The sequence below is a fragment of the Globicephala melas genome, chromosome 16 (genome assembly GCF_963455315.2).
Source record: "Globicephala melas chromosome 16, mGloMel1.2, whole genome shotgun sequence".
In the NCBI taxonomy this organism is placed as follows: domain Eukaryota; kingdom Metazoa; phylum Chordata; class Mammalia; order Artiodactyla; family Delphinidae; genus Globicephala; species Globicephala melas.
Genome location: NC_083329.1, coordinates 78,895,860 through 78,915,377, shown reverse-complemented (window position 1 = coordinate 78,915,377; position 19,518 = coordinate 78,895,860). Strand labels below are relative to the sequence as shown.

Below are 19,518 nucleotides of genomic sequence, written 5' to 3'. Positions count from 1 at the left end.
CTCATTACTCTTGCAGTGTAGCAACTATTAATAAAAGTTTCAGAAATGCAGTCAGACTAATCCCTGTGTCTACTGTGATTTGGTACAAAATGCTAAGGACATTTTTAGTCTGTTCTGTTGGCACCATGAAAGATTAGACTCAAACCTCCAAGTATTTTCCTTAAATTGAAGTCTGTCCTTTTAAAACGAAGGAATGGGAAGGGTGGTGAGGATAATATATAAGGTGTTTCTACAATGGCAGCCACTTCGGTGATTGCTAAACTCATTTTATCTCATTTAACCTTGGTCCTCCAAGGCTGCTATTAAAATGCCCATTTTCCTGATGAAGAAATTAAGGATCCCAGAGATTCCACAAGTTGTTTACAACCCCACCACTTCAAGTAGTGAAGCAATGTTTAATCTTTGTCTCTCAGGCTTCAGAAGTTATTGTCTTATACACTGACCCATGCTGCCCCCTGGTCGAGGCAGTAGGAACCAAAGGCTAAAAGGATGACCGTAACTGTGGTGCTACTCGTTTCAAATGCGATTGTTCCCTACGGAGGTCATCAGAAGCCTCTGGCTGCCCCAGTTGTTTCACCGGAGAATTATAAGCATCACAGTGGGAGAACTCAGAGGGAGAATGGAGAAAGAGAAAGCGTATGTATGATGAGCACAATTCTTTAATTGAGACACGGTGCCTAGGACCTTGAAACGCTAATTAACGGGTACCCAGTGATGATGTATTAAGCTTGCGTGGGAGAGGACCCCCCTTCCTGGGATTCTGGGGGGCCTTTGTCACCAGAACTTCCAGTCAATACGCAGACCGAGTTGATGGGAGAAACATCACGATATAGTCTTCAACTTCAGATGTTACACTTAGGAAGAATAGACCCTTCTCCACCAGGGGTTTGAAAAAGCCAAGGGCTGATTGCTGTAGCTGTTGTGGGTGACGGCCCGGAGCCCAGCTTGGGTCACTTGCCCGATCCTGTCCACCACACACACACACACTAATCACTGTGGCCAGAGGGCCCTAAGCAGCACCTGCCGTTCAATCCCGATGGCTGGCGGAGCGCCTCTCAAATGCTCGTGTGCGCACAGATCGCCCGGAGAGCTTGTTCAAATGCAGATTCTGACGCCAAGAAGAAGGTCTGAGGTGAAGTCGGAGAGTCTGCGTTCCTGACAAGCTCCCAGGCAGTGCTGACGGGGCTGGTCCCTGGACCACACCATGAGGACCTTGGCTGGAGCTGGCGGGGAGTCGGGGTGTGCCAGGAGGAGTTGCGATTTCCCCAAAAAAACGAGTTAGCGCAGAGCTGGCCACTTAGAGGGATCTTTGCGATTAGAGAAACCACCACAATCTGTGTCCATCACAGTCAGGGTGTTCTTGCGTTCGGAAAGCAAAAACAACTATAGTTGGACCTGGTACTTTCCAAATACATGTAAAGGCAAAAGGCAAAAATCATCCACGAGCTGGTGGAGGTCCTGGATGCGTGGAGGACAGAAAAAGAGCCCTGGGCTCTGAGATGGGATGAGAGTGACAGGGGAACGTGAGGTGGAGAGTGGCAGCGGGTGGCGCCCAGCTGTCCTGGCTTCAGGGAAACCGTAGCTCACCAATCTTGAGTTGTCTCGGGATGAAGTGGGCAGAGATTTGTGAGAGCTTGATGTATCCATCCCTGTAAGTGTTGCTCTGATGCCTGTCTACTGCCTTTTGTGCTGAGTTTTGACCACTTGGAACATTTAGAACCATGACAGGCAGAGCAATGGTTGAGGCAGTTGATCCCTTCCAGGTCTACTGAGGACAGCCGGGAAGCCATGTGGCTTCTGAGCTGTGGCCCTCTGCAGGCCAGCGGGATCTCCATTCAGGGCTTTCCTAGAGAACATGCTCAGGGAAGATTCTGACTCCCTAAATCATCTCCTTTCTGAAATGTTACCAAGAAATGATGAAAACAATTGTGACGCTTGGTGGAGCCTTCTGGGAGGCTAGACTTAGAACCCTGACACTCCCAAATGCCCTGCCTTAGATGGGAAAGGGCCCTGCAAGTTTGCAGTGTGGGACTCAGGCCCCACTGGGCTGGTGTTTTTTGTTTTTTTTTTAATTGAAGTCTAGTTGATTTACAATGTTGTGTTCATTTGTGCTGTACAGTAAAGTGATTCAGTTATACATATATAACTGGGCCGGACCTCTGCTCCAGGGTATTACTTCGAATTTTAAACTACTAGAATATGAATCACGTATTCATAGGTTATTGACTATAAATGGATCTCGAACGGGTCCTGCATTTCACAGATGAAAAAACGGAGGCCTGGGGACATACAGCTAGTTGATTTTTAGATTTAAGACGCCTACAGCTCATTTTCAGATTCCCAGAAAGGGCGCTCGGGCAACGTCTTGCCTCCAGACACTTCTACTGCCCCCAGGCAGATGGGGGTCACTTTACTTTGGAAACCTCCACTTTCCTAGAAAACACAGACAGCCTCTCTCACCACCAGAGCTGGCTGTACTAGGTGTTTGTAGATGCTGAGCAAACAGAAGGGAACCATAAATGGGAATTGTGGTGAGATGGGAAATAGGAAGGCCTATCAGGGGCCTCAGGGAGTAAACAGGACCCTGAGAACGCGACAGCTCCTGGGGTGCAGGCCAGAGTCTAGGATGGGAGGAAGCGACAGCAGGAACTCAGGTGTGCCCTGCAGTTTTCTCTGAGCTAGGGAACACCCCAAAGCAAGGGCAGCTCTCTCTCTCAGCCATTTTTTAGTCCTTGAATCTCAGGAAATCACCAGAATCTTTTTCAAGGGTGTACAATGTTGTCTGCAGTCAGTAGTCAGGGCCAAGCAGTCTGTATCTAGACAGTTCCTAGGGTCCAATCTAATTTATTTTTAAAAGGAGCCGTTGGTACGTGCCATGGAGTCCATGCAGCTCTGAAGAACTCACTGCTGGTAGTTCAGATTAAGGCAGTCCTGGCTGTGTGTGAAGGACACACAGGGAAACTGCCTTCAGACATCAGCGAGCAGGGCTTCCCTGGGGGCGCTGGGGTTGGGAACCCGCCTGCCAGTGCAGGGGACACGGGTTTGAGCCCTGGTCCGGGAAGATCCCACATGCCGCGGAGCAACTAATCCCGTGCGCCACAACTACTGAGCCTGCGTGCCACAACTACTGAGCCCGTGTGCCACAACTACTGAAGCCCACGCGCCTAGAGCCCATGATCTGCAACAAGAGAAGCCACCGCAGTGAGAAGCCTGCACACCGCAATGAAGAGGAGCCCCTGCTCTCTGCAACTAGAGAAAAGCCCACACCTAGCAACAAAGACCCAACACAGCCAAAAATAAATAAATAAAAACAAATAAATTTATAAAAAAAAAATCAGCTGACACATAGCCACACACCAGTCTCCAGCCTTGAAAAGCTTTACAGCTGATATAAATCAGTTCCAAAATGGCACGTTATGGAATTGGCCTTGTCCATAAACACTTCTGTCCTTAAAATACAACAAAATTTCATTTTAACTTTTGTAAAATTGTTCTCCTGAGTTAACAACCCTGATTTTTTATCCCCTGTTGAGTTTGTGGCATCTTTGTTTTACTCCAGGTTCAAGGTCAGGAGAACACAGACTGTTCATCTGACACTGAGTTACACAAATCTTTACATCTCTTCAGTTTGAAGGAAGCTGTTTTTTAAAAGCAAAAATCCATTGATAAGCCAGAGGTAGAGCCTTTAGGATAACTTCCCTGAATTTTTCTTTCTGAAGACAAAGTATGCGCATGGTTTTAAATAGTTTGGGCACAGCTCCTGAAAATAGCAAAGAGCATTGCCCACACATCTGTATAATTAGTTGCAGGGAATATACCCTAAATCCACATGACCGTTTCTGCAAAATCCAGGGAAGCAGATTCTTCACGGTCAGCACTCCACACAGGCCCTTTGCACAATCACTGAGCATGAAGTGACAAGGGAACCATTGCAACAAGCTGTGCTTGGTTTCCTCATTCTGTCCCGGCCGGTCAAGTGGGAGAGCACCTACTCTCTCCGTGATAAAGATATTCCACTTTACCTGGCACATCAGACACCAGTAAGGTTTCACCAAAATAAATCCAGACAGTGGAGAAGTGAATTGGGAGCCCCTAGTTCTACACTCAGCCCTGCCACTAACTAGCTCTGCAACCCGGGACAGAGCTCTTCACCTCTGTGCCTGGGCTTCCCTATGTGCAAACAAGGAAGTCGGGTCTCCCACATCCCTGCCAGCATGGGTAGTCCGGTTTTACGATATCCACTTTTTACGATATCCACTTGCTAAACTTTCTACAGTATAAAGATGCTGATGCGGCCAAATGTGCCTAGATATCAGAGCCGAGTGGTGGTCAGTTATTCACCGAGGAGAGTCAGGTGCTCTCCCAGGTCCTGGCAGGTACAAAGGTGACTAAGACCCCTTCATCCAGGAAGAGACCAGTAGTCAACTGGAAGAGACATGGATGCAAACAGTAATTATGAAACTGGGGAGGTGTGAGGGAGCTGACACAGAATATTGCAGGGGCAGATTTGCAGGGTGCTGGGAGGAGAAGGGAGGTCGAAGAGGAAGCCCTGGTGGAGGAGATGCCCGGGAGCTCTGTGCAGGGGATAGCAGTGCAGGGGTGTCTTCAAAGTTCTGAAGCCCATGAGAAAGAACCAAGTTCAGCCCAGTACAGAGAACTGCCCTGATCCCTAACGAGGCAGGACCCCACCTCCGTGCTCTGCAGTCCTGGCTGGCTCTTGTGACAGCGGCTCTGATAGCCTGTGGGCAGCTTTAGACGACAGGCCATCAGGACAAGTATTGTTCATTCTCCTCTGAGAAAGGCCCAGGACAGCAGAAGATACAACATGAGTGACAAAGGGGCTATAAAGTCAAGCTAAGAGTCTTTTGGAATCCGCACAGCAGAATTTAACTATCCCATTATACCATTGTTGCCTGTCTGTGGGTGGATCTATGAAACAGCTGTATGAAATAGCTCACTGTACATTGCATTACTCCCTTCAGAGCTTGGGCTTTGGAGATGCCTTTCTGGCCACTGACCAAATGCCACTGCCTTTCATTGTGACAGAAGCAGAGAGCATCCCGGTCATTGGTCCAGGCCTCAGTCTCAAGCCTTGGACTTTGCATTGCAAAAATGGGAGATGGGCTGGGACAGAGAGGGAGGGCTGTTTACCCAAGGTCTTCAGGAAATTCGACCAGAGTTTTGGAATTTCTGCTGGTCATCTTGCTGCATGGATAGAATCCCAGGTCCTTGAAAGGTGGTGTGGGAGGACGAAAGTGAGCGCACAGGCTCGGTGGTTGAACGAGGCTCTTCTCTTGTTGAACAATTATTAGAAAGTTCTTCCTCGCAGTGAGCTAAATAGGCCCCTTTCTCCCACTCCAAAGCCCCAAACAAATAACCACCCACTGGAGAAAGGCAGTCCAGCCAGCAGGTGAATACAGGCACATGCTGTAGCTGTGGGTTCCAGTTCCAGGACTCTGGTGGGCACCGTCAGATCCCATATCACCCTATCCTTACGAAGTCTGAGCTCTAGCTTTCTTTAGATGGCCAAGGAAGGGTCCACAGATCAGACATGACTTTTCCACTGTGATAAAAATGCTGTTGGGTCCTGTGTTGTAAAAATGTATTCCTGGTTCAAATCTTGACAGCTTAGTGAAACTCAAAACGAGTCCTTGCTGAAAGGCAGCAAAGTCGATGCAACAGCTCAGCAGCTGTAATTTTCTGGGACCCACGGATCCAGCGCCGGGTGCTCTGTCCCTCTGCTCTGTAGCGGAATGTGCTTCCTTAACGCAGTAGACGGACTCTTCCTGAAGCACCAGTCCCATCTCAGGCCTAACAGCTCTCATTAGAGCCCATCTGCAGCTTGTCTCCTACCTGCACAGGAGAGGAATCCCATCTTGCAGCAGATGGTCCTGTGATGTCTTCTGCTACAGGAAACCTCGTGTCCAATCTCATTGGGTTGAGCGGACCACAAGCCAGGGTTCCCAGAGCGGCTTTATTCCGAGCGGCAGATATTTGAAGGAACTCCCTAGAACAGGAAGAATGGTTTCTGATATCAAGCGGCTGTTTCAGATTGGGAGGAATGCACAGCAGTTCTGGGGACCCCCCTTCTTACGGGCTGGGCCCGTGAGCCATGGCCGCTGAGCCTGCGCGTCCGGAGCCTGTGCTCCGTAACGGGAGAGGCCACAACAGTGAGAGGCCCGTGTACCGAAAAAAAAAAACCAAAAAACCAACATATTCATGGGAAATACAAACACATTTTCACCTCCTTATGACAAGAGTGGCTTACTTGGGAAAACCCATTTTACTTAAAACTCCCCCAGCAATGTCTTAAAATGTTCAAAATAAACTAAAACCTGATTCATAACTTTGGTTAACTGCTCTCTGCTTCTTCTGTCAACCTAAAGCTCTAAATTAATGCAAACGCCAAAAGGGGGGCGATATAAACATTTACCCCAGTGTAACTGGATGCCACTCTGACTTTCGCCCTTTAAAAAGGTTTTATTTTCTAATCGCAGAATCTCAAAGATGAAAAGCATTCAGGACGATGGAGTCCAACCCCCTGCAATGCTGGAGTGATATCTGTTACAACCGCCTTACAGCCTGCTCATTGGTACTCTGAATGAAGATGCCAAGTGGCACAGGGCTGTATAAATACGCTGTGCTTCTAGGCCATTCCGCCATCTGCCTTCCAGTAAAGTCCTTCAGTGTGTGCTGAAGTCTAAAGAACTACCCCTTGGATGCTAAACGAGCATCCAAATACACCCCCCAGGGGCTGGAAGCTAGTTCTCTCCAAGACACCTGTTTTCTTTATAACACAGTTAGGTATCAGATATGCCCTAATGGGAGTCGGTAGTGAATTTTAAAGTAACGCTTGGGTCATCATTAACCCCCCTAACATTCTATTATGAATGCAGTTATTCCTCAGGAAAATTTCCTAACATGTACAGAAAACTATAAGAATGAAGATATTTGTCACCTTTTCATTATCATAGGAAAAAATGGGTGTAATATAGTGTCCAGTAATAGGGGAATAGCTGAGACTCTCATAGTGTAATTCACCAGCCCCAGTTCTGTGCAGACTATCACAGAATGTCCATGCAGGTATCCATGTGGCATCTCACTGCCCCAGAGCTACACAGATGAAACAAAAAATAATCCAGTAAGTAGAAAGCCGTGTAACATCAAGGGAACATTCTTAGGAGATGTCATCAGTTAAAAAGCACGATCTGGGCTAACGTGACACAGTGATCACACCTGTGTATACACATCTCTGGGGGAAAGACGGGAAGCATCATCTCCGTCTGTTACCGAGCAATACTTTGGGAATTTATCGTGTACCTCTGTGCCTCTGCCTTTCCCCAAACCCCCAATTACTGCCCTGTTGATTTACTATTTTGCTTTTTCAGAAACTATTTTCATTTCTTCCATTACATTCTTTTACTTCTCCCATTTTCTTATTCCTTTTAACGTCTTCTGAGCCAGAACCCACACATTTAACTTCCTTTTGCGTATCCAAATGTACTTAAATGACATTTCATGTTTTTTCTTTTTTTCTGTTTTTTCTCTGTGGCCGGGCGGCTTGCAGGATCTTAGTTCCCTGACCGGGATCGAACCTGCCCCCTCTACAGTGGAAGCGCGGAGTCTTAACCACTGGACTGCCAGGGAAGTCCCATTAAATGACATTTTGTCTTAACTGACTGTAGGCCTTAAGACCTATGAAAGGAAGGCGATCAAAGGGTATCACTGTGATTACGGTTCTAATTTTTGCAATGCTAATATTTCCAGTCATGATTTTTATTTTCAATAAGTACAGTTTGTATTTGCAGCCAAAGGGAAGCCCAAATTAGTCATTCAGTAATTCATAATTCATTTAATTCTATTTTTTATTTCGTATATTATTCAGTCTCTCTTTTTCAGTCTATCTACCTAAATCTATGTAGTTTTGATCTTCGACTCTGTGTGTGTGTGTGTGTCCCTGAAATAGGATAACATATTCTGTCACCATCAATACATACTAACATTATTGCAAGCTTATTTCAGTACAAGCTGTGGACAGGGTTGGTGGGGGTCCAAAACACTGGCTGATTGAATTATTCCAATGACCCTGAGTCATTGAGTAAAAGAAACCAGACACAAAAGAGTACATGATGTACAGTTCCATCTTTATAAAGGAAAAAATAAACCATGGAGACAGAGCTCTCCATACTGATTATATTTAAGGGGATAAATAATGACTAGGAGACGGCACAGAGGAAGCTTCTGGAGTGTTGGTATATATTCTGTATCTTGGTAGAGATGGTGTTACATGTATGATTTTACTTTACAGAAATTAAACTGTACATTTTAATCTTTGTGCACATAAAGACATACGTGTTATACTCCGATTTTTAAAAAAGTAAAATAATTCCATTTACAATATGATCAAAAAGAATCAAATACTTAGGAGTAAACTTAACTAAGGAGGTGAAAGACTTGTATATGGAAAACTACAAAACATTCCTGAAAGAAATTACAGACGCAGACAAATAGAAAGACATCCAGTGTTCGTGGAGGGGAAGACTTAATGTTGATAAGATAGCAGTAATACCCAAAGCTATCTACAAATTTAATGCAATCCCTAGCAAAATCCCAACAGCATTTTTTTTCAGAAATAGGAAATTCCATCCTAAAATTCATATAGAATCTCAAGGGATATCAAATAGCCAAAATGATCTTGAAAAAAAGAGGACAAAAGTTAGAGGTCTCACACTTCCTGCTTACAAAACTTATTATAAAGTTACAGTAATGAAAACTGACGTGAAGTGTGAAACTGGCATGAAGACATATAGACCAATGGAACAGAATCGAGAACCCAGAAATAAACCCTCACATGTGTGGTCAAATGATGTTGACAAGGGTGCCAAGACCATTCAGTGGGGGAAGGGACAGCCTTTCTACAAATAGCGCTAGGAAAACTGGATATCCACATGCAAAAGAAGGAAGTTGGATCCTAACTTTACAACATACACAAAAATTAACTCAAGATGAATCAAATATCTAAATGTAAGAGATAACACTATAAAACTCTTAGGAGAAAGCATAGGGGCTTTATGGCATTGTATTTGGAAATGATCTCTTGGATAAGACACCAAAAACACAGGCAACAAAAGTAAAAATAGATAAATTGGATTACATCAAAATGTAAAACTCTTGTGCATCAAAGGACACAATCAACAGAGTGAAAAGGCAACCTGTGGAATGGGAAAAATATTTGCAAATCATATATCTGATAAGAGGTTAATATCCAGAATATATGAAGAACTCCTATAACTCAACAACAGCAATAAAAAGAAACACTGAAAAAATAAGTAAAGGACTCGAATAGACATTCTTCAAAGATGATATATAAATGTCCAACAAGCTCATGAAAAGATGCTCAACAGCACTAATCACGACAGAAATGCAAATCAAAACCACAATGAGATATCACCTCACATCCATTACGATGGCTAAAATTTAAATTTAAATTAAAAAAACCCAGAAAATAATAAGTGTTGATGAGGATGTAAAAAAATGGGAACGCTTGTGCACTTTTGGTGGAATGTAAAATGGTACGACCACTATGCAAAACAGTGTGATGATTCCTCAAAAAATTAAGCACAGAATTATCATATGATCCCGTAATTCCACTTCTGGGTATATGTACAAAAGAATTGAAATCAGGGTCTCAGAGAGGTATTTGTATATCCATGTCCATAGCGGCATTATTCACAATAGCCAAGGGGTAGAAGCAACCCACATGTCCATCAGTGGATGAGTGGGTACACAAAATGTGATATGTACAACGGAATATTATTCAGCCTTAAATGGAAGGAAATTCTGACACATGACACAATATGGATGAACCTTGAGGGCATTATGCTTAGTGACGTAAGCTAGTCACAAAGGGACAAATACTGTATGATCCCCCTTATATGAGGTGCCTGCAGTAGACAGATTCATAGAGACAAAGTAGAGTGGCAGTTGCGAGCAGCTGTAGGGAGGGAAGAGTGGGGAATTGTTTAATTTAGAGTAAGTACTAAGTTTCAGTTTTGCAAGATGAAAAGAATTCTAGAGATTGGTTACACAGCATTGCGAATGTTTTTAACACCACTGAACTGTATACTTAAAAATGGTTAAGATGGTAACTTTTATGTTATGTGGATTTTACTATGACATTTTAAATTTTTTTAAAGAAATAAAGCAAACAGAGAGAGAGAGACAGCGTGAACTTTTGGATCCAAACTTAGCTGCACTTGAGAATCATTTGGAAATTCTTTAAAATACAGTGCAGTCGCATTTTAATGCAAATTTGCAGTCACAAAATACAGGTATGACTAATGTTTCCTTTATGCATAAAATTTCAAATAATGTGACTCCCTCGAGATTTTAAAAGTTAAACAAGAAACACAGTGTCAACTCGGAGAGGCCAAGGGAGCTATAAATGCTAGGTGGCAGTGTTAACATGAGCTGGCAAATAGAAACGTGGTGCTACTGTGGGAAAACAAGTCAAGATGTGTAAATGTTGAATTATGGAATGCTGTCAGGAATGACACCCTCATACAAACTCATACAAACCATTCTCCACGGAATCCTAGGCCCCTCACAGGAAAGTATGACTGAATATGTCTAGAGCTGAATCGAAGCAATTCGTAGTTTTAAAAGTTCCCTGAGATTTCTAAGACTGATGGTCTGTGCATCACTGTTTGAAAACCAGTGGTCCCCCGTAAAGCAATTAGCACATTCATTCTGTAAAAATAAATTATTTATTAACACACATCACGAGCCAAGCTCGGGGGATATAAGATGAAGCAGAAATATACTGACCACCCAGAGCTTACGTTCTAGTGAAGTCAGATGATTAAATTAGCAGTTACAATAAAGGGTCCTATACGTATGATGGGGCGTCCAGGGCATTTGGGGAGCACATATCAGGGCACTTCACTGAAGGGAGTATATGAGCTGATACCCAACGGATGGAAGGAAACCAACTAAAGAAGGAGGAAGAGTGTTTCAGGGGAATAGGGGATCCGATGAGACCCAGAGCGGAGAAAGAAGGAACACTGAATCCAAGTGACTGAAATGAGTTCCAGGTGGCGTAACTTCAGAGTAGGGGTGGAGAAGTGATGGATAAAGGCTACAGGATGGGCAGAGGCCAGGTCGGAAAGGACCTGGTGAGTCTGTGGGGAGCTTGACCCTCATCCTAAGGGAAAGTGAGGGAAGAGAAGGATCTCTCTGACTGCAGCGTGGAGTATGGAATGGATTGAATTGGAGGAGAGGCAACCGTGGAGAGAAGCTCAGATTCCAGTGACCGTAGTCCAAGTGAGAGGAGACAGAGGCATGGGCCAGGTGGTGGTCATGGCAATGAGATACTTAGGAGAAGTAACCTGTAAGCCTTGTTGATGAATGAGATGTGAAGAGGAAAAAGGAGACGTTAAGAATGATTCCAGAGTATCTAGCCAGTAGACGAAATATGAATCGTGGTACCTTACGGTGATTGAGGATTGAGGGGAATTTGGGGAGTTCATTTGGGGAGGCTGAATTTTTGGTGTCTGGGAATGTCCAGGATGCAGATGGTACCAGATAGGAGAAGCATCCTGACTACAGAGTCACTGGCTGGGCTTTGAAACTCTGACAGTAGATTAGACTGCTCAGTGACTGTTTGTAGGGTCAAAAGAGGGGGACCTAGAAGAGAACCCTAGGAAAATACCAAGGAAGTCTTGGGAGGGTGTGGAGAGGTAGGAGGAAACCCGGGGGAGTGTGCTGAGTTGGAAGCCAAGAAGGTTGGTTAAAGGACAAACAGTCAACAATGTCAAAGGCTCCCAAAAGTAAGACCGGGAAGCACCCATGGGATTCAGCAACTGGGAGGTCACTGGTAATCAGTCTAGGAGTTTGGGTGAGTGGTGGGGACAGACACTGGATCAGAGAGAGCTGAAGAGTGAGAGAAGGGACACGGGGACATGAATGCAGCTGACGGTTCTAAAATCTTCTCTCTGAAAGAGGGGAAGAGAGAGGGAAAGGGGCTGAAGGTGCTTGCTCTTGCTTTGGGGGCGTCTTTTAAGGTTGGCGAGGCTTAGACATGTTGAAATGGTGATGGAAAGGATCCAGAAGAGAGAGGGGGTCACTGGGAGTGTTCACTGAGGAGTGAGCACAGGCTGCAGGTCTGGCTCCGCCACTGTCTGATTGAACTTGAACGTGAGCGCGTCATTTAATCTGTCTGAGCTACAGCATCCTTATCTGTAACTAGTAGGGTTTCTCTGTATCTATGGCTTTCAAACTGCACCCCTCAAAGCTATCTCAGGGTACTCACTTTGCAGCTTCAGTCACAGCAACTTGACCTCTCGTGTTTTTAAATAATTTTTATTTTTAGCATTTTAATACTTGCACATACGTTGGAAAAGCAAATGAATAATAAAAGAATTATCATTAAAAAATGGTAACTCCTGTTCCACACCCACTCACTCTCAGTCACTCCCAATTCTCCCAATTTTGTTTTATTTCTCTTGGGAGCCTTAAGTCTTATCTTTATCCCTTTTTGCTACAAGTATATGTCTTGTCATGGCTCTCCATTTTGCTTGGTACTTGGTGAGTCCTTTCATTATGAAGACCCATGTCCTATAGTTCTAAAAAACTTTCTTGAATTATTTATTTTGTAATTTCCTCCATTTCATTTTTTCATTTTCTCTTTCTGGTGTTTCTTTTTAAGTTCAATATTGGACCTTCTGGCTTGACCTTCTCATATTAGCTTTTCTTTCTGTCTGTCTCGCTCTCACTTTCAGTCTCTCCCCCTCCTCAAGTTTATCTTGACTGTATATTCTAACTCTTCTATTAATTTTTAAAATTTGCCTATTCTGTATTTAATTTGCAAGATTATTTCCATTTTTATAGCCATTTGTTCTTGTGTCATGGGTGCAATCTCTTCTCTCTCTAAGGATATTATATCTTCCCCAACCCCGACTGTATAAATCCTAGCTATCCTTAAAGGTTTAACTCAAAATCTTATCTTTTATGAGACCTTTTCCAATCAGTCCAACTCTCTCCACTTGATGGGAATTCTATAGCATTATTATATTCCACACCACCTAATAGGTGATTTTATTTAAACTTGCATTACTTCCTATTGAGGAATCAGTCTTATCTTCCCAATTTTACCATAATTGTTTCAAGAGGAGGGACTATTTACTTGTTTTGTATCAGCTACAGTGTCTGGAATTGTGACTATAACAAGTGATAAACAGGTGCTTGTTGATTTGAATTAAATGGCAAGCCATCCTAATCCCATCAAGCCAGCCTGTCCCAGTCAGAGTTCTTTAAAGAGCACCGAGAACACAGGTTTTTGTTAAATAATATGAGTGTAGAACTTCGAGATTTTTATGGTTTTCCCTATCTTTCACATTGTTTCATTCACACAATTCGGTAGCAATATTTTAGCTACTTGCTTTTTAAGTCTTCCTTGAAGCTCTCAATTTAGATTTCATAGGAAAAGCACAACTTTCTTTTCTCAGTCATACTTCATTGGTTTAGGAAATATTTAATTGAATTACGCGCTTGAAACAACCAAGAACAGTTGACATAAGCAGGACTGGAAACAAAGACATTGAAATCTTGGCCAACACATGATTCAGTCAGTAGGAACCGCAGGGCTTGCGCATGCTGGGCAGTAACCTGCCAGCCTCAGGCCTTTATTGTGCCAGGAATGAAGGGCATTAGACTGTCACGTCAGCCAAGTGGAAATCAGGCAAGAGAGTATCTATTGTCCTCTATTCTTGATACACCAAGAAGAGGTGGATTTGTGCTTATCGTCTCTCTTGGGTCCCCTTGCCATCAAGGGTATATGTGGGCCATATACCCAAGCCAGCTGACATGGATTAGTGCACAGTGTTTGGTCTTAAAACAGCACTAGGCTCACTGGCTCAGGGATCAATCATCTTGGTCTCATTAGAACCAAGATCTGCCCACCTGGCCTGTAATCCCCTGACCGTGAGTCCTCAAAGGGCCAACAGAGCTCTGCGGGGCCCAGAAATCTTGCCTTTTCCATCTCCAGGATGGGTCCCCACTCTCCTCCCCACTTCTGGTCAACAGCTTGGGCCATTCACTATCCAGCCATGTCTGTACCCCACCCATCACTTCTACAACCATCACACGTTGGATGAATCAAACATAGATTCTCAGAGAGGACGTAAGGTGTCCCAGTTGACTTTGTATGGCCCCTGCAACAACATGAATCATTTTTTATAATAGTCAGGAGAAACTTGGAAATCCTCCTTGTGTTATGTTCCCTTAAGTAGGGTAACAACCTCTAAGTTTGGTTAAAATAGGTTGACATTAATGACAAGAAAGAATACTTGGATTTCCTGTTGATCATTCTCATCACTTTATAGCCGCCATAATCACAAACATGAAGGAAGCTGCCCCTGGTCACTGTCCCTGGGGGCAAGAAGACTGCCCTGTAAATAGGGGCTGCAGAAAGACCCATGGAAAATGCAGCTGAACTATTGTATGAAAATTACACGGCAGGGCTTCCCTGGTGGCGCAGTGGTTGAGAGTCCGCCTGCCGATGCAGGGGACGCGGGTTCGTGCCCCGGTCCGGGAAGATCCCACATGCCACGGAGTGGCTGGGCCTGTGAGCCATGGCCGCTGAGCCTGCGCGTCCGGAGCCTGTGCTCCGCAACGGGAGAGGCCACAACAGTGAGAGGCCCGCGTACCGCAAAAAAAAAAAAAAAAAGAAAGAAAAAGAAAATTACACGGCAAACAGAAATATCAACACGTCAGTTAGATGAAAGTTCCATTCATAGAGAGCCAAAAGGGAATCAATTCAGTTGAATTGGTTTCATGGTAAATTTAGTGATTTGAATGTTTTATATTTACCTGCTGCTGGTTTAGAAGCAACGTAAGACTCTGGGTTCAGCAGACGGTGATGAGTTTTCTGTTTCTTCTATGGATATCCCATAGTGGAGCAATGAACAAAGGCAGATTGCATCTGAGATTGATGAAAAGAACAAACAAGATTAAATTTAAAATCACATCACATCCCCTTTGACTCTTGTTTTCCGTTTTCCCGTGACTGCTGCATTTTCATGCCGAATGGCATGGGCTGCAGCTCTTCCCCACCTTAGCGCATATGGCTCATTCTTGTTCCATCTTTTCTCTCCCTGACTGCTCACTCGCTGGTACGTGGGCCACCCTGGGCCCTGTCGTGAGCCTGGACAGTGATGGCTGTGGGGCAGCATGTCCTCACTCGTCCCTGTCCTTGGCCGGGCTCGTGGGGCCCGGCAGAACGATGCTCTCCACTCCCACCCAGGGCAGCGGACAGCTGTCTATAGAGCCAGCCCCCTCAGCCCTCTCTCCACACCCTCTGCCCACAGCCTCCTCTTCCCATCTTCTTCTGCCTGGGCAAGGTTGGCTTTCTTTTTTTTCGTTTTTAAATTTATTTATATTACTTATTTTATTTTTGGCTGCATTGGGTCTTCGTTGCTGTGCGCGGGCTTTCTCTAGTTGCGGCGAGCGGGAGCTACCCTTCGTTGCGGTGCGTGGGCTTCTCACTGTGGTGGCTTCTCTTGTTGCGGAGCACAGGCTCTAGGCATGCAGGCTTCAGTAGTTGTGGCACGCGGGCTCAGTAGTGGTGGCTCACGGGCTCTAGAGCGTGGGCTCAGTAGTTGTGGCGCACAGGCTTAGTTGCTCCGCAGCATGTGGTATCTTCCCGGACCAGGGCTCGAACCCGTGTCCCCTGCATCGGCAGGCGGATTCTTAACCACTGCGCCACCAGGGAAGCCCGGCTTTCTTTTTCTTAAGCAGCTTTTCAGATATCAGTGACCCTTCCCCTAGGATCTGGAATGATGGCATTGGAAAACTTTCTTCTACAGGCATTTCCTCACCTCTTCCTCTCTTAAGATGCTGAGCTGTTGGACCTGCTCATTCCTCAGATGGCGCGGGGACAGGCCCTCGCACTCGGTGAAATGACAAACTCTAGAAAGGGCCTCGTGGAGAAAATGTATAGACAGTTAACACCATTGATATCATAGCCAAAATATATTAGATGTGCCCAGGGAATGACTGCCACTGCCTGATCACCATTTCACTTGGGGGCAAATGTGTTAAAAATATGTTTCAGTGAATTCTCTTCACTATCCAGCCCCCTGAGAAGAAAAGGTCTAGAGACGTCCTTCTCTTACTAACCAAGTGGCAGAATCCCTTAGGCAGTCACCGTGGAATTGGGGCTTCTTCAGATCAGATGGTCCCAACATTACCTTCTGCCAGCACCATCCGTTCCAAACCCAACGTGGACAGAAGGAATGATCCATGACAGCAGATCCTTGTGCGACGCTTTCTTCAATGGACTAAAGCGTAGATTGAAGGGCTTTGATAGAAAGATGTTGCTAAAACATAATAATAAACCAAAGGACCCCACCTCGTCCTGCATCTGCTAAAAATAAATAAATAAACAAACTGGGTAGAGGGGGAAAAAAATGGTCTGTCTCAACCCAAGAATATAATAACACTGACTCTCTTTCCTTGTTTTAGGGAATGCTGTCGATTTTTTGGAGACAATGGCTTGACTTTGAAGGTGTTTGTTACCAAGGCAGCACCCTTTGGTGTTCTTTGGACACTCACAAACTACCTGTACTTACATGCAATAAAGAAAATAAACACTACGGACGTGTCCGTATTGTTCTGCTGCAACAAAGCCTTTGTGTTTTTGCTCTCGTGGATCGTTCTCAGGGACAGGTTCATGGGAGTGAGGGTAAGTTCCTTATTCTCTGTCTTCCTCCCTCACTCAGTCATGCCAACCAAAACCTGCCCATCGGCTTGCTTAGCCCCCTGTGCTGGGCCGTTAAGCATAAGCTGCTGTAACCACTTTCCTTCTCATTTGCAGCGGAAAAGGAGCCCGGCTCTCGTGGGGGCCTTGCCAACCGTCTTGCTTGCGAACCATTCTAGACAAGCGTTCATTAAAGCACGTTTCATTTCAAGCATTTCAACGAGCATTCCCTAAAGTGTGTGCTGCTCGGGGACCCCCTCTGGGAGGAGTGATGTGCTCACCCCGCCTCTCAGGGGTCCTGCGGCCTGGAGCCCTCTGCTAACACTGCCACTGTCTGCTTAGGAGGTATCTGAAAGCCAGAGGGCCTTCTGCATCCACACGGACGTGCAGTCTTGGCGGCCCTTTGTCTGGACCGTGGCTTCAGTGCCCAAGTGGGCCGGACATGCTTATGCTAAGTCCAGACTTTGGAGGGACAGTTTCACTCCCTTCAACCCCAGAGCAAGGGAGAATGGAATGATACCCCCGAATCACCTCTGGTTGTTACATCTGAGACGGCGTACATTCCCTTAAAATCAAGTCAGATCTAGCTAGTCACATTCCAGAACAGTTGTGTGAAATATGACAAGTGTGCTATCAAACAGGAGCCGAAATATAGATAAAAGGAACAGGTGACATTTAGCCTTGACAGAATCCTGCCGGCTTCTGCTTGTCTCCCTCTGCTGGCCAGGACCTGCCACTGCACCACCATCACCTTGTCACAAACAAGGACAAAAAGGATTCGACCGGGCAGCTGGTAGTCCTGTAGTCAGAGCGCCTCGCTTACTCCTTCCTGCACCCTCAGGCCGTGTAGGAAGCCCACGAAGCTCAGAGTCCTTTTGAAGGGCAGTCCCTTTAGAGCAGCGGTCCCCAACCTTTTGGGCACCGGGGTCGGGTTTCGTGGAAGACAGTTTTTCCAGGGACGGGGGGGTGGGGAGGTGGACGGTGGGAATGGTCAGACGGTAATGGGAGCGATGGGAGCGGCTGTAAACACAGATGAAGCTTCGCTCGCTCGCCCGTCCGCCACTCACCTCCTGCTCTGTGGCCCAGTTACTAATGGGCCGCGGACCGGTACCGGTCCACGGCCCAGGGGCTGGGGACCTCTGCTTTAGAGTGAACCCTGCTGGGAACCCAGCAAGGGGCAGACTCCAGGCGCTTGTGTCCTTCGCTAATTGTCCTGGGGATAGGGGCATCACCTTCATGGTGGATTCACGCCCACCTAGTTTCTCAAACAGCAGAGGGGACGCGAGTCAACTGCTGAGTTGGATTTTTGGCTTGCAGTAGGGGGAAAATTTGTTTTGAGGCTTCGTGTTAATTTTGGAATAAGAACTCAGCTCGCTGTGCTACCACCCAGAAAAGCTTTGAGCCAATAGACCATCGAGTACACCTCCACTAGAAATGAGGTACGGCCAGAGGCAATCGGTCCAATCGCCTGGACGCTAAAGATTCGGATGTCCTAGGACCCACTGTGGCTTTATTCTGAGGTCAAAAGCCAGGGGGATGCATGGAGCATTTGGAGGCGTGACTCTGATGTCCAAAACAAATTCCGGATGAGATTGTTACTGTGAAGAGAGGCTTCGAGGTTCATTCTGCATCTAAGCAGAAGCAAACAAAGTTTTTGAGGTTAAAAGAAGGAGGTGTGAAAACACTGAAACCCACTTGGACTCACAGAGAACAGAGTAGCACACCCAGATCTTCTCTTCGTTGCTATTCATGGGTAAAGAGGGTTTCCGCTAACATCCCTGAGCTGTGATTCAGTCCTGCCATCCTGGCCGCTTGCTCAGCTTGGGCTGTGCCGACCCCTGTAGACTGAACAGATTGTCGTGTTGAAGCCTTTGGCACGAGGCCAGCACTGAAATGAGGATCCAGGAGCCGGTGTCGGTGATGGAACCTGTAAGGCACCACGCAGTTGTGAGTCTCTCCAATAATCATCACCCCTCTTAGAAGTACGTGACCTGTCCTCTAAGGTCGTCCCACTCCGAGATTTTACTAGAGAGCTAGATGTCGGCAGCTGGCCGGTGTGACTGAAAGGCCCCCCTTGAGAAACAGATGGAGATTTGAGCCCAAGATGAGACCTAACCAGTACACAGGTTCTCTGAGACTTTCCTCGGAATGCTGGGTTAGCTGGCATCTTCTCCTGGGTCATTGCCAGAGATTGAAGGCAACTGACACTCTTTTCCATCCTGGAGGGCTGAGCAGACTGGCCTGAGAGTCACACAGATGTAGAGGACAGATGTTTGTGGAACAGGTGACGTAGAGGGCCTGAGTTATTAAGGCAGGGACTCAAATCACAAGGGCTGTGGTTCCTAGAAAACATCAACAGGGCCGAGTCATGCAGACAGACCAGAGAGAAGAAAATGTTTATCTTCGAATGCTGGGGCGATCGTAGCCACATGTGGCATCAGAGGCGAGTGTATGAGAGGAGCCCACGTTGGCCCCCATATCACCCCTTGACTGTGTACTTAGATGTGCGTTTCACGTGTCTTCCAGGCTTGGGGTCATGATGGATCCTCTAACCTAGAGTCGAGCGATGAGGGTTTGGGTCCACTCTCATGAGCTGTTGGACCTTGAGCTAGTTACTTAACATCTCTGAGCCTTAATTACCCGACGTTAAAATAGAATGTTAGTACTCAGAGAACAGTTGTAAGAATACAATAAGGTATGCGTGCCCGACACGTGAAACCCAATAAATGTCATCTTTTCTCAGTGTTGTTATTCTTCTTATT

General features: G+C 45.8%; 1 protein-coding gene across 7 annotated transcripts in view; it reads left to right on the top strand.

Annotated features, from left to right (window-relative positions):
* The window catches only part of SLC35F3 (solute carrier family 35 member F3), a 313,342-nt gene that overhangs the window by 259,090 nt on the left and 34,734 nt on the right, over window positions 1-19,518 (top strand). For all 7 annotated transcript variants that reach the window (XR_009559304.1, XR_009559306.1, XR_009559303.1 and 4 more), the window contains one exon: window positions 16,522-16,741. Coding sequence is in view for 1 of the 7 variants with exons in the window: in XM_030839522.2 (XP_030695382.1) it covers window positions 16,522-16,741 (220 nt within the window). In the remaining 6 variants the exon portion in view is untranslated. The remainder of the gene's footprint in view (window positions 1-16,521; window positions 16,742-19,518) is intronic.